This window comes from Lontra canadensis, unplaced genomic scaffold, assembly GCF_010015895.1.
Source record: "Lontra canadensis isolate GAN:19392208 unplaced genomic scaffold, GSC_riverotter_1.0 scaffold57, whole genome shotgun sequence".
Lineage (NCBI taxonomy): Eukaryota > Metazoa > Chordata > Mammalia > Carnivora > Mustelidae > Lontra > Lontra canadensis.
Window position 1 is genome coordinate 4,829,993 of NW_022631051.1, and position 15,575 is coordinate 4,845,567.

Below are 15,575 nucleotides of genomic sequence, written 5' to 3' on the forward strand. Positions count from 1 at the left end.
ACAGATAGCACACAACTCATTACTTCCTGTCAGTCTGTTTACTTCTAACTGAATGAACATTTGCTGTTCGATTGATGGGAAAAGTAAATGGATATTTTCAGGGCTAATACGGAAACTCGAATTCTGTTGGTGTGGTATCAGTAAAACGGTACTTAAATTTACTTGAAGCTCTCCAGAGATGTAAAAAGCTTGTGTATCCTTCTGTGGCAGGAATGAGTAACACCGTCAACCATATAAATGACCCTCTAACAAGTTTTAGGAAAGGCAGAAGTATTTTCATCGTACCTACTTTGTAAAATTACCTTTTCTCCATTAAAATGCTTACTCATAGGGCTGATACGCCTTTCTAGCAGATACATTAAAAAATTTCTAAGGGCTACTTATTAAGTTTTCTGGGTGTCGAAGTGAGAATACTTTATCATTATTCCGCAGATCAGTCTATATTTAGTCTGTTTGGGTGTGGACAGGGGTGCTGTGTTTCATCTGTTGTTAAATGTGCCCAGAGTTCCGTGTCACAAATTTCCACGTGCACAAGATAACCAAAGCTTCCTACTCTTCTGTGTTCCGGGGTATATCGGGATCTTTCTTGTTTGTGTTTGCAGAGCTATAAACAGCCTTCAGCTTTCATAGTGACGCAGCATCCTTTGCCAAACACAGTGAAAGACTTCTGGAGACTGGTCCTGGATTATCACTGCACGTCTGTGGTCATGCTCAATGATGTGGATCCTGCCCAGGTGAGACTCCTGCCCACGGTCAGCTCTGGGTTTGTTCTTGCACATCGAGACACGCAGGTCCCCGTGCCGGGTCCCCAACATCAGGTGACGGGTGGGAGGCAGAGCTGAAAACGCAAACGTGAAAATCAGATGGCATTAGGGATGGGGGCGAAAGTAATCTGAAACCAAAAAGACAGATTGAGATCATAGATGGTGGAAGTGACAAGCAGGTCAGGTTCAGAAACTGGCTGCTCCCAAAGGATGGAAATACAGACTAGAGGGAGATACAGGGTAATGGATGGAGTCAGAGCTGTGGGATGAGGCACCAAACAGAGCCAGCAAACCAGGGAGCCCTGAAGAAAGTGCAGCAGCACCAAGTGCAGCCCCTCGCCCATCCAGGAGAAGCCGTGTCCTTCTGGGGAATGGCTCACTGGAGCCTGCAGGTGGAGAAGGTCATGCTGGGGTGACACTGGAGACCGGCAAGTGATTTTAAGGGACAACAATTAATTTTGTCAACTCTTTGGTAAAGATAGCATAAAGAAATAAAACCGGGACTTGAACACAAGAAAAGCGCAGAATGATAAATGGGGCTTTCTCCTCGCTGCTGTCCTTATACATAAAAAGAGAAAGAATAGGGCTGTGATGACTCGATACTAGTAATGGGGTTAGAAACATTCCCCTAAAGGGACTTGTTGCCAGGCATTGGCACAGTGGCCCTATAGGTGAATTTATTGCATTCGGGGACGGGTACACTGGTCTCACACTTAACTGCCATGACAGAGGGCATTGTGGGAAAGATAGGCTTCTCGTGTTTTAAGAATAAACTTGTTCTGAAACTGAATTAATTCTCTATCTGGTAGAGATAAGTTTAAAAAAGAAAAAAAGGTTGGGGGGTGGGTCTGAAGTGTTTCAGCATCCAGCCTGGACAAGATGTTTCCTTCCTAAAATCCATTTTATTGTCATCAGTCTGCCATAAATTCCGTGGGCATTCACTTCAATTCTATAATGTTTTTAATTATGTTTGAGGCCCTACATGATATTGTTAAGGCTCTAGCCTGAAATCTAGTGAATTAAATAATAATGATAATCCTTGTCCTCATCTAGTCCTTTTTACTTAAGAAGCTTAAATATTTTAGAAGTCTTCCGCACTGATCCCCTCTGAAAGAGATTGTAGCCATTTTTAAAGACAAGCAGACACCACAGTTCAGGGAACTTCAACAGATCGACTCAAAATAGCACTAGGGATCCTGATTTTCTAACTCACAATGCCATGGGTTAAATTTCACTAATTCAAGAGTCTTCAGCCAAAGACCATTAAAGGACAAGTGACTGTTCCCTCTTCAGAATCATTTCCTTTCCCCAAATGTGAATCCTGGAACGTAGTGATACACTGCCTTTTTCATATCAGTGCATCAGACATTAGTGATTTCCACATGTTCTTTTTTTTTAATTTTTTTAATTAACATAAAATGTATTATTAGCCCCAGGGGTACAGGTCTGTGAATCGCCAGGTTTACACACTTCACAGCACTCACCATAGCACATACCCTCCCCAACATCCATAACCCAACCACCCTCTCCCTACCCCCCAGCAACCCTCAGTTTGTTTTGTGAGATTAAGAGCCTCTTATGTTTTGTCTCCCTCCCGATCCCATCTTGTTTCATTTTCCACATGTTCTTTTTGAACAACAGTATTGGAATTCTAAAGCCGCATTCTAAACGCGAACTGTCTGGATTCAAACCAAGCCTTGGCCGACCCTGGTCGGAGAGACAGAGTCCAGTTCCAGTCGGCAGACAGAGCTGATTTTCAGAGTGAGAGAAAGAGGCTCCTGGGACACAGTCATTTAGAGAACACTAAACTGAGCATTTGAACTTGAAGTCTCTGCAGATGTACAAGAATAGCACTCCACTATTTTAAGTATTTATAGGTCCGGTTCATGGACGTGTTATGCACCATTTAAGCCATTTTCTACACAGTTTACTTGGGCTGAGTGCAGAACGTCGTGTGCCAAGAATCACGTGCTAGCCCAGGCCATTCATATTTCTCTGGTGCAAGTGACGAGCTTTAATCAGGGCTTGAACTGAGAGAACAAGCAGGAAGCACAACTAGCTCATTCTGGAGAAAAATGGGCAGAATGGCTCAAATGTGCATGGTAGGACTTTTATTACCATCTCAACTTCCCGTTATAACGCCTGTTAATTTTAACAGCGGGCACGCTTGGGTGTGAAGAGAAAATAAACATCAGCATGCTGTCATTTGACAAGGCAGTCTTAGAACTTGTCCCCAGGAGGTGCTGGTGAGGAAGGGAAATTTTTATGGAAGCATTATTTTAAAATAAATAAATGTAATTTTTAAAAATTCTATAGACTTAGCTATTCCGGCCTCCTTCTTGATTGTAAAGTTCAAACCTTCAACTTCTTTGTAATAGAGAGAGATTGCTGTTTCAGTGACCCACTGTTAGCTGAAAACTATCTTGCAATCTTGGGTATAAATCAACCTTTGTAACCTTTAACAACAAGGTTTTAAATACTTCAGAAAATAAAAGTCATCAAAAAAAGGAAATTCAGCAAGCAGATTCTCCTTCCATGGTACATGATTCTGCTTAAAATGAGATAGATTTTTTCATCTGCTCTTGGCCCAGTAGAACCCAGTTATAAGATAATGAAGTAATTCCCTCTTGGGTCCCCACAAGCCATTTGTCCCTTGAGTAAATCAAAGAGATAAAAATTAAACTCTGCTCCCGAAAACATCATTGGATACCAAGTCCCAAAAGAAGTTTAATTTCAGACTTTAAAGGCCTATTAGCATCTCAGGGCTTCAGAAAAAGGAAATGTCCTGGGGGTTCTTCCCACCTATCTGTAAGTTGAGTGTTTCTGTGCATTGGTAACAAACAAAGCCCACCTCTTTCAAAAGCCACCCTTCCCAGCATCCTTCCTTCTCCTAAGTTGGACATCACGTTCACACAAAGTTCTGGTGATCCAGCCTCACCAGTGGGGGATTTAGACCAGGTCCTGAAAGTGCAACCTAACACGGTTATCAGTGTCTTGTCAGTGAATGGCCCAATTCCCAAAAGTGATTACAGATTACAAGGCGAGTCCGCATGAGGGAGGTTGGAGACCTGGGTGTCAGTAAGAACGTGTGCCCTCTCAGGTGTCTTAGCTCCTGTAATAGGAGCCAGTGGTGTCTCCCCATGGCCGGGTAAAGGCATGCAGAAGGGACCTTACTATGGGCTGCCTTGAACAGCATCCCCATGGCCTCCTTGGAAAACAGGATGGCTCAGGGCTTAAAGATGCTGTCTGAGAAAATGAAGAAAAAAGTACTAGAGGGACAGGTGGAGCTGAGGAATCAGCCAATAAGGAAGCCCTGAAGCCTACTTGCTAGGAGGCAGAGAGACAGAAAAGGAAGTGAAGCCAATCGAGGAAGTATTGAGGCCTACTGAATGTCGATAGTGACCGCATCCAAACTGTTAGGAGTCATTTTATTCCTATAATTAACCTCACGTTTCTGTGTTTTGAATTCAGCTGTGTCCGCAGTACTGGCCAGAGAATGGAGTTCACAGACATGGCCCCATCCAAGTGGAATTTGTTTCTGCTGACTTAGAAGAAGACATCATCAGCAGGATATTCCGTATTTATAATGCAGCCAGAGTAAGACTCACAGCCAACCTCACTTAGGTTCTGCTTTCATTATTTTTTCATTCGCTGAACACCTAGGGTGCCCACTCTGTGTCAGTCACCGGTTAGGAGTTTGGAATACATTCTAGGTATTTGTGAGCAAAACAAAGCTCCCTGACCTCATGGAGCTTACATTCTAATGGGAGAAAACAGACAATAAATAACAGATATAATAGATATTATAATAGACATAATATGTTAGAAGCAATAAATGCTATAGGGAAAAAAGTGGGGAGGTAGAAAGCACTAAAGCCATGAGAAGGAGGGAGAACAAGTGCCTGTCTTAACTAGATGTCCATATGAGCAAAGACCCAACTGAAGTGAGGGAGCAGCCACATGGCTCTCTGTGGAGACAGCCTTGCAGGCAGAAGCAAGGTCCGTGCAAAGGCCCTGAAGTAGGGCCTTCTCTGGTAAGGTCCACAAACAGTGATGAGGCTGATGTGGATAGAGCACAGTAAACGAAGATAAGAGTAGCTAATAGAGTTGTCCTCCTAGAGGGAAAGTGGCCAAGGGTGGGGGGTCTAGGGGACAGAGACCATGTAGGAGGTCCAGGCCACTGCCAGGATTGGGGCTTTTGCTGTAAAATAAATGAGAAGCCAGTACAGGGTTGAGTAGAGAAGAATCACATGATTAAAAAGGAGGGCTCTATCTTCCCAGGTTGAGAACAGATCAGTCAGGAGGCCCTTCTAATAATCCAAGTGAGAAGTGACCACAGGAGGATGAAGTGGTAGCAGGTGGAGGTACATGAGGCAGAGAGATGCTGATATATTCTCCTGGCAGAGCCAACAGGGTTTGAGAATGGGCTGGATCCCAGGCAGTAGGGGATGGGTCTCAAGATTTAGGTCTTGAGAAATGGACCAATGGAATTGATGTTACCCGAGTTGGGGAAGGCTGCGGGTATAAGGGAACTGTTTGGGGTGGAGGACATGCATTGGAGAGAAGGCCAGGAAATGGGCTGAGTTTGAGGTGACTGTTAGATACCTGAGTGGACATGTCCAGTAGGCCCGGATCTGTGAGGGGGGAGTTCCGAAGAGGCCCACCCTGGAGATGCAAACTGATGACTTCCTGGAGTCTTTAAAGCCGTGAGACTAGTGAGCGGATCAGGTCAGAGAGAGAGAAGACAAGGGGCCTGAGGACGGAGCGTGGGCTTCCATCATCAAGGGATCAGGGAGAAAGGGAGCCCAAGACAGAGAGGGGAGAAGGAACAGCTGGGGAAGAAAGTGTCAGAGAACGAGAGAGATCACTCACATCAAAGGCGCCGAAGGCCACGGGAGATGTGATCCAAGTGACTTAGCTGCAGCCAGATTAAAACTGTTGCCATTTTTCTAACACTTTCTTTGAATACTCCAATTCCACTTAACTATAAGTAAAGATTCATTGACTACTAACCTCTTTCTCAGCAAGATTCACACCAATACACAAAACCATGTTGTGCTCACAGCAAACGCCATGTAACCTCTATTACCCTGAGCTCACACATGCTTCCAGATTATAGTTTACTCCTTACCCTTAAATTACCTGCAATTAAGGGAAACCCATTTTGCCCCTTACAACGTGGTCAGTGCTCACATTGTGTGTTGTCACTTGGCTCTTGCAAAACTGTAAGCATTCTCTTCACTTTTATTTGTCTGGCCTGTCATGTAAAACCCCTGGTTGGTTGGTTGGTTGGTTGGTTTGTTTGTTTTAATAACAGCTCCAGATTAAAACTCGTAACTCTTCAGGCCAGTGGAAGCTTGTTTCGGTATTTATAGGCAGGCCTGTCCTTTAGTAATGGACTGCTTTGCTGAGAAGTCCAAGCAGGTGGGATCAGCCTGCTAGAATTCCACCAGTAAACAATGCCTGTTTTCTCTCCACTCCTTGATTGCTGCCTGATTCCCTCCAGCCCCAAGATGGATATCGGGTGGTTCAGCAATTCCAGTTCCTGGGCTGGCCCATGTACAGGGACACGCCGGTGTCCAAGCGCTCCTTCTTGAAGCTCATTCGCCAAGTGGACAAGTGGCAGGAGGAATACAACGGCGGTGAAGGCCGCACAGTCGTGCATTGCTTGTAAGTGCGAAGGGGAGCTCTGCACCTCAGAAGGGCCAGACTGGTGTTCTGCTGTCCCCCCTGGTTTACTGCCCTTTGTCTCTCTGTGAATGGAAAAGGAATCAGTAGGTCCTCATTAAGGATTCGGTTTGCTTTGCAGAAAACAAGATATGCACTTTTTGCATTCAGGTGGGGTAGCACTGCTATAAAAATAAGCCTTGACCTTGGGATTGTCCCTCCCCACCCCCCAAAAATAAAACACCTGAGTGGGTTCACTGGGCTCCTACTAGCTCCTGAGAGCCCAGGGTTACATTTAGGGGAATTTTCTGAGCTGGTTGTTAAGCTGTCGGTAACTTGAAATCATCCACAGTGGAAGTTTTACATCACCTACATCAGCAAATGCTGCAAATCCGGGCCCCCTCCCAGTTTGGCAAAGCCAGTGAGAGCATCTTGACCACACCAGTTGCTGATTCTGTAAGAAATCATGTTAGAAGTTTCAAAGGAACCGTCTTTCACAGGAACTATCTTTTAAGAGAATGTGTTTGTTTGTGTCTTGGTTTTCGCCTGGGCATGTCCATTATATAGAAGATTTGGTGAGAACCAGTGTTTCCAAAGTGCGGTCTATAGGCCAGAAGATCTAGAAGGCACTCAAACGGGAAAACCTCTGCTCCAGAGTGATGATTTCCAATTGTGGCTGCACACTGAGGGTCATTTGGGGAGATTTTTTAAAACCACAACAACAAAAAACCAAACACTGTGCCCAGGCCACACCCAAAGCAATTAAATCAAAATCCCTGAGGATGGGCCCCAGACGTCCGTGTTTTTTCCAAACTCTTAGATTATCTCAATGTGTGGCCAAGGTTGAGAACCCCTGAGTAGAGACAGCCAGACTTTTCAGAGTACTTTCACCTGCATTTTCTCACTGGTGATGATATGTAGCTAATCAGCCAGCTGGGATTGGCTTAATGGAGCAAGCAATTAGAAAGTCATGGCAGTTAGGGAAGATATTTAGAGAATTTGTGGAAACTTCAAGTATAAGCTTATGTCTCTGTTCAGTGGAGTGTCATTAGCACACAGTGAGCTCTCTCCCAAATTGATGGGAAAATAAGATTTAACTCTGGGCAGACCAACCCTAGTTAGAATGGTAAGCTTGCCGAGGGACCTCAGTTTCTCCCCTTGGTGCCTGTCCCTCACACTGTGCCACAAGACCCGGGGGCCCAGGAGGGTCTGTGATATCCTAGAACTCTGCCCTGCCTCCCAGGAGTCAAAAGGTGGCAGTGTCTTGTCCTACAGAAACTGATATTCTCTTGAAAAGAGTCTTAGGAACCCATTCACACTTAGCCCCAATCCTTTGTCCTCCCCGCTGACTGCTTGTCCCTTCCTTCTCATAGACCCAGCTCCCTAAAGACACCTCCACCAAGAAAATGCCGAAGAAGATTAACAGCGCACATCCCCGTTTTTATTTCTCTAAGTGCAGATATAACTTCTGATCCGAATACAGCCAGGGCGTCACCGGTGTGAAGTGATACAGTCCCAGCAAGGGAAGTTGACATTTTATTTAGGGTTTGCATTTTACCTGTTAGGTCTTTCGAAAACAAAACAAAACTGGAAACAGTCCGCAGATACCCATTTCTCTGTCTGGAGTCTGCCAGCGTCAGGAACTAGGAATGTGATGTATGCATGGTACCCCTTTGATTAGTATCTTTCTAACAAGGGCCAGGGCTGTAAGCTAAAGGACTGGGTCACCCTGGAGGAAGTTGAGGCACCAGGACAGGCCTGAGGGGAAGAAACAGAGACCCCTTAAATCACTGCACCTTATAGACAACCACCGACTATACCCTCTCAAGACCCAGCTGTGACCCCAGAACTAAGTCATTACAGTGCCATTCCACGTGATGTCTACGGTGGGCTGTTCTCTGTAGTGCACGGTGGTGGGCATCCATTGTTTCTGCCCTCTTGCCCGCCCAACACCCCACCCCTCTTCTGCTAGGAGAAACTTGACTTTTCCTTCGGAAACATTTTCTCCAATTCTGAAGTCCCTATGTTTCCCGTGGGACTACCTCTTGCTCTCTTGGCATCAGGGTGGGCGTGAGACCCATGCCTGGTAAAAGCGTTTATCCTTTAGATTTATAAATCTAAATGGAAGGTATTTTAGTTGTGAGAAACAAAGTTAGGTTGAATTCGTATCCTCCAATATAGGCCAGGAAAGAATGCATCGAACCACAAAAACTCTCTGCTGTTAATTTCTGAGGGAAGAACGTTATATTCAGCATAGCATAGCGCCACCTAACGGTTGTGGGCAGAGCAATCCCTGCCTGAGACTAAATGGAATGGTTCCTTGAGCTACATGTACGCTCACGGCCAGCAAATAGGGTTTTTTTTTTTTTCTTTATACATCTTCCAGCTCATAAAACCAGAAGAAATGGATAGAAGTAAGAGATCACCATTTTGCAGCCCTTGATGAAGATAATGGACGTAGACAGTGGTCATCAGCAGCTGCTGAAAGCATCAGGTGAAAATTTGGTGGGGGGAGAGCAGTGTGGTATCAGTGCGAAGACAGAAAGTAGGCTAATGGAGCGGAAGAGAAAATCCAGGGATGGAACCACAACTCAGGGTCACCTGCTTTACAACAAAGACCCATAGCAACACATCTCCTGCAGGGCCAGGAGGCAGGAAAAGACAATCTGCGTACCTGGTCTCTCTCCTCGTGCTGCATGCAGAAATCCTTTCCAGATGGATTATGGGCCCAAATGTGAAAAGGAAAACAATGAAGCTTCCAAGAGAAAATCTTCATGACCATGAGGTAACCAAAGATGATGTCACCCAAGACAGAACACTGGCCACAAAAGAAAATATTGAAAAATTGGATTTCATTAAAGTTAAGCACTTCTGTTCGTCCAAAGACACCAAGGAGAGTGAAAAGGCAAGACGGAGAATGGGCAAAGAGTTTTGTGCTATGTGCCTCTGACAAAGGACTCCTGGCCAGAATGCCTAACCACTGCAAGCCAATAAGAAAAGATCGACCCAATTGTTTGAGCAATAGACTTGAAAGAACTTCATTTTTTAAACAAAGAATATGCACGTAGCCCATAAATACAGAAAAGGTGCTCAGCATTATTCATTTTTAGGATAATATACACTGAAACCAGGATCACATGCCCCCTACACACTCATTAGAATGGGTGAAATTTAAAAGCCAAAAAACAATAACAACAAAAAAATGAAAATACCAAGTGTTGGTGAGGCTGCAGAGTAACCGGAACTGCCATACCCTGCTGGCAGGAAGTAAATATGGTGCTGCCATTTTAGATCTGTTTGACAGCCATGCTGAGTGCTAAATATACAGGTATTCTCTGAGTTCTTCCCACCCCAGGTACATGACTACAGAAGTGAGTCATCTATGCACCAGGAGACATTTTTATAGTGGGTTTACTTATAATGCTGAAAATGAGAAACAGAGAAAGCCCAAATATTCTTCAGCTGGTAGATAAGTAAGTTATACAGTAGTATATCCGTTCCATGGGATTATTCTGAGAAATGTAAAAGAACAAACCACGGATAAAATGGGAGTGATTCTCACACAGATAATATTAAGTGGAATAAACCAGAGGCAAAAGAATATATACTGGATGGTTCCATTTATACAAAATTCAAAAACACACCAAAGAAATTTATGAGGCCAAAAATGAGAAAAGGGATCATCTTTGAGTTATCAATAGTATTGATGAGGAAGAAGTCTGAGGGAGGTCTGGGGGGCTAATCATGGTCTGCATCTTGATCTCGGTGGGGGTTATGTGGCATATTCATTTGGAAATTAACTGAGATTTATATTTACCATTTGTGGACTTAATTTAGGCTCTGTTATACTTTATTTAAAAAATTGATTTGGGACTTAATAATGAACTGATCAAGCTGGCATTCTAGCACAATAATCAATCTCAAAATCACCAAACAAGAACGAATTGATATTTTGTGCCTGCTTCCTAGTGAAAGTTATTTGTAAGGTGTCCTTGTCTTAAAATACATGTAATTCTTATGAAGCCGCAGAGCGAACTCCCAATATATATAGGAAATAAGGATGAGAGAGAAACATGTTAAATGATTCACAGAAATGCAGTGAATGAAAACAACCCAGGACGTGGGACTGTCTCCAGGGTAGAGGACTCCGTTTCCTCAACAAGTAAATCGCCAAGAAAAAGATAGTAAAGAAGAACCTATAGATTAAAATAAACTTGTAAGGCATGTTAATCAATTGCAATGGTGGACTTTGCATAGATGTGGATTTGAAAAAAGCAACTGTAAGGAAATGTCAGAAACAATCTGGGAAATTGGAACGGTAACTAGAAATCCAATTATATTGATAAGGTAATATTTATTTTAGATGTAATAATTATATTGTGTTGTTTTTTTTTTTAAGTCCCTAGCTCCTTGAGAAATGGTTGATCACAGAACTGGTGCAGGGAAGATACAAGATGAGTCTGGAACACCTTGTAGTTCCAGAAAGTATGGAATTGCTCAGAAAAGAATGGAGGTCTGAGGGTGCTCCCAATGGCCAAAGCCAGAACAATTGCAGCAACAAAATAAATATTGATACTATTGGATTTTAGCTCATCGAACAAAATTACCGTGTATAAGTCTAAACTGGCATAAATAAATAGTAAGATAAGAGAAGTAAGCAACTAAATTAGTCAATTAGCAGAGAAGAAACAGCTCTCTCTTACAATAGGATGTTGAGGGAGAGAGGGAGGTGGAAAATCAATTGGTCAAACAGCACAGTGATTGTTGTTGCGACAGAATTCAGATTCTGTTTAGAATTCAGACAGATTCTGTTAAGACCGAATCCACTTATAGATCCTAAAACTGGTAGGTGAAACTTTGAGGAGAGACAAGATATTTGCATAATTCCAAAGTGTCTCTCCCAAGATAATAACTACAAAGAGAAGATAACTACACAGTGAAAAAAAATCTGTAAGGCGCCATCTTAAAAAGTGATGAAGGTCAACATCACCAGCAGTAAGATGGTTTAGCATCCTGAACCACTGGAGGGACGGACAGTCCTTCTGTGGTTTTCTTGGTTATGCCAAGATGCATAACCTCATTCCCAATCGTGAGAAGGCATGAGAAAATCCCAAATGAAGGGACATTCTGCAATTTGTATTTCGTAATGACTTCTCAAACTGTGGATGGGACCATGGCTACTTTCTACATCTCCATTCTGTATTTCGTATTCTACAAAATAACTGAGCAGTACTCTTCAGAAGTGTCAAGGTCAGGAAAAACAAGGAAAGCCTGAGGACCTGTCACAGACCTAAGAGACTAAGAAGCTAAGACAAGTCAGTGCAAAGCAGGGTCTGCGATTGCATCCTAGACCAGAAAAAGGACATTGGTGACATTTGGCTGGTGACATTTGACTAAGGCCTGTAGTATAGTTAAAAGAACTGCACCAGGGTTAATTTCCTGGTTCCCAGCACTTTCTATGACTGTGAGGTGTTCACATGAGGGGAAGGTGGGTATGCCATGGAACTCGCCATGCTTGTGTTTGCCATGATTCTGTACATCTAAAACGAGTTCAAAATTAAAAGTTTCATTCAGAAAGAATGTTTTAGAGATAAATAATGAAACACTAATGGATTTTTTTTTAAGATTTTTTTAAAGATTTTATTTATCTATTTGACAGACAGAGATCACAAGTAGGCAGAGAGTCAGGCAGAGAGAGAAGGGGAAGCAGGCTCCCCGCTGAGCAGAGAGCCCGATTCCAGGCTCGATCCCAGGACCCTGGGATCAAGACCTGAGCCGAAGGCAGAGGCTTAACCCACTGAGCCACCCAGGCGCCCCAATCTTTTTTTAAGGCCAAGTCCATCTTGGAAAGTAACCAACACTCATTGCCGGTTTTGGTAGCAGATACTAGATGAGCTCTCTTTGTTCACCGGAAATTTTCTGCAGTGGGCCCATTGAATAAAAACCAAGAGGGTGCCGTATCAGATTATATAAGCCAAAGCGTAGACAAAGCTAAGAGAGCAGAACGGACTAGTCAGGCCTAGCACGAAAGCTCATTAACACCATTTGCTTTTATTGAAAGAATCAGCCCGGTGTGGGGAGCGTTCCCCTGGCCTCTGAGGCCCTCACCATGACCTGTTGTCCAAGGCTCAGGTGGTAGGTCAGGAGGCAGCATGAGGACAAGCTCGACCGTCTGATTTCTCTTCCCACAGGAATGGGGGAGGCCGCAGTGGGACATTCTGCGCCATCAGCATTGTCTGTGAGATGCTCCGGCACCAGAGGACAGTGGACGTCTTCCACGCGGTGAAGACACTGAGGAACAACAAGCCCAACATGGTGGACCTCCTGGTAGGCCCCCCACCCTGTCCCGCAGCACGGGGCATTTTCCCGCCTAGCTGGCATAGTTGGCAGGGCCACTGATTCACGGGGGCGATGGGCTGAGACTTCCTTTTCAGGAGCATAATAGAAATCGCTCTCCTTGTGAGGGCTTTTCTCCCTCTTCCTCTCTCACTTGGCTTTTCACGGGAGACTTCATCTCCACACACTGGCAAGGGGGAAAGAGTTGAAACTCACAAGTGAACATCCTTATTCATTTCCGTTCCTGGCAGCGCCTTCCATGTGGCTAAGCACTTAGTCTTCGCGGGGAAGGAATAATCACAGCACACGAAATGCCAGATTTTCAAATTATAGATTTTATAAATAGCTTAATCACCTAATATTTATCAAAGCTGTGAATTTGAGTCTGACATCCAGAATATTGCGTTTAATTCTGGTGGCCGTATCTGAGATGAGGATGGAGGAGCCGAGAAACAAAGAACTACGTGCAGTGATTTTCTTAGAGTATTTCTGGAAATCTCTTTCTTGTGTGCAGCTATTAAAATGCCAACCCACTGCGACTTGCGAATAGAATAGCTTAAAGAAGGAAGCTTTTCAGATCAGGTGTTTGTACTTCTCTGCTATCGGAAGAAGGATCTGAAGGAGACGGTGGGATGGATCCCAAGGTTGGGAGAGTGGCCTGGGGTGGAGAGGGAGGAAGACATGACTGGTGCCCACGCCACGCCTGGAAAGCCTGCGTGCCCCAGCCCATGGCCCTGCAGCAGGGGGCCTCAAATTTAAAATAGAAGAAAAGGGACTAAAGAGAGAGTGGAGATTTGAGCTAAAGCCGAGGAAGGGGCTGTGGTCCCAGTCGTTCCAGCCGTGCCCCAGACTGGGTAATGTAGTCCCCGATGCCGACCCACTCCTAGGACACGTTCTCTTCCACACATGTCCCTTTCCCAGGGCATCTGCTTCCCCCAGGTACTTATGTGCTCCCTGGTGGGCTCTTCTGTTTCGCAGAAGCACTGTGCTGCCCGGGGACTTAGGAAAAGTGTTGCCTGTGTGGCCAGGTACCGACTCCCAAAACCATCAGCAGTTAGCACCCTGGCTTCTGTGAGAAAGAACCGTCCTCCCCAGACTGCTTCCCTCTCCTCCCTCCCCTAGGGGAGGCCCAGGAAAACCCAAATTCTCATCTCAGCTCTGCTACTAATTCAAGTCAAGTGACCTCCGACAAATGAACTTGGCAACGTAAGTCTTCTCGGGCCGGGCGCTTAGCTTTCCTGAGCCCGAGTCATGTAAGCCAGGGATAACGTTGGCTTATTGAGCTGATCCTGTGAGACAATAGATGTGAAAGTGTTCTGGAAAATGCAAAGGAGAGAAAGTGGTTCTTGAGAGTGCGGGTGTCCGCAAAGCATCCTGCAGCTGGCAGGTGTAGACGATCTGGTTGGGTGAGGAAGAGGAGGGGGCAGCAAGCAGCTGACATTTACATGGTGCTTAATATGTCCCTGGCCACATGCTCAGTGCCTTTTACGGAGGCACAGATTTCCTGTGGATGAGCTGAAAGGCTGGCTGGCGTGTCCCATGTGCGGGCTTCAGTAGTCCCGCCGCTCCGGAGGCAGAGAACTGTCTCACCCCCTGCGACCACCCATGAATTTTGAAGACTTGTACCACCAGGGAATTCTCCATCTTCTGGGCTGGGGGCAGGTGAGATAGGGCAGCTGAGCTGTCAGAAGAGGCCTGAGTTTAAGATAAGAAGTTGGGCAGAAGATGGAAGCAAATGCCTAAATTAAAATGCTCTGACTTCATTGCCGTTTAACTCCTGGGACTCAGGGACAGATGTGTAGCTTCCAAACTTTGGTATTTGGGCAAAGCTGACCTTGATGAAAAATATATATATATCGTTTCCCTCTCAGTGGAGCCTCAATTAAGCAGGTCATTAGTAATAGACCCTTCCAGGCCTTTCTGCTAATGGCTCTGGCTGCAGCTTTCATCACTCACGAATTTTTATGCACAGAAACAATGTGGCTTTTTCCAAATCAGTGGTGCAGACTAAAGGACGGAGGTGATTCTTTGTGAAGTGAATGGACATGGAGGTGCTTAGACAAGGAGGGAGCCCACTCTTCTATGATAATTTAGGCGTTTCTGTGACGAGGTGTTACTCTAATAGACAAAAAGGACCTTTGGATGCCCAAATTTCTGAGGGTCAGTACCAGTTTAAGGATAAGCTCAGTGCTGAAAAAAAAAAAAAAAAAAAAAAGTTTTCAATTTCCTGGAAGAATGTCTGATAAATTTGTTACAGTGCCTGTTAGCAAAATACGAGGTAAAATCTGGTGACCAAAGGAAAAAAAAAATGTCACAGGGCTCTTTTCAGCAGGCTTGAAGCTTTCAGAACTAAAATAAGGACCCATGTCAATTGTCTGTTTTTGCTTACAAGTGCAATTTCTATTAGTTTTGCAGTCATATATATATATATGTTGGCTGAGAGAACTAATTAATTCAGATCAGGGTGATAAAACCCAATACAACTTCATTGGGCATAAAAGACCATCTGAGACCTGAGTCTCTCCTGAGCACAGAAGGTACGAGCAGCTGAAAAGCTCAGAGTACTGAGCCCTTCCGAGCTGCGTCTCAGAATATGAGAAGTGTTCCAGAAAGTCCTGGAAAGCACTTCTGTGCTGACCAGCTGGGGAGGCAGAAGGAATGGGGTGTGGGGGGCACAGGCCTGTACCCCACAAACTATGCTCCATCGGAGGGGGCTCCCTCCTACCCCCTACCTGCCTGGTTAGAGTCAGATGGAGCCCCCAGTGCCTGAGCTTTGAAATGGGCTGCTTCAACATCTCCTCTCTCACT

The 15,575-nt window shown here is 44.8% G+C and overlaps 1 protein-coding gene across 10 annotated transcripts in view; it reads left to right on the forward strand.

Moving 5' to 3' along the window:
- The window catches only part of PTPRM (protein tyrosine phosphatase receptor type M), a 765,571-nt gene that overhangs the window by 744,209 nt on the left and 5,787 nt on the right, over positions 1 to 15,575 (forward strand). For all 10 annotated transcript variants that reach the window (XM_032875725.1, XM_032875726.1, XM_032875727.1 and 7 more), the window contains 4 exons: positions 603 to 734; positions 4,236 to 4,361; positions 6,271 to 6,434; positions 12,623 to 12,758. In XM_032875725.1, the coding sequence (XP_032731616.1) occupies positions 603 to 734; positions 4,236 to 4,361; positions 6,271 to 6,434; positions 12,623 to 12,758 (558 nt within the window). The remainder of the gene's footprint in view (positions 1 to 602; positions 735 to 4,235; positions 4,362 to 6,270; positions 6,435 to 12,622; positions 12,759 to 15,575) is intronic.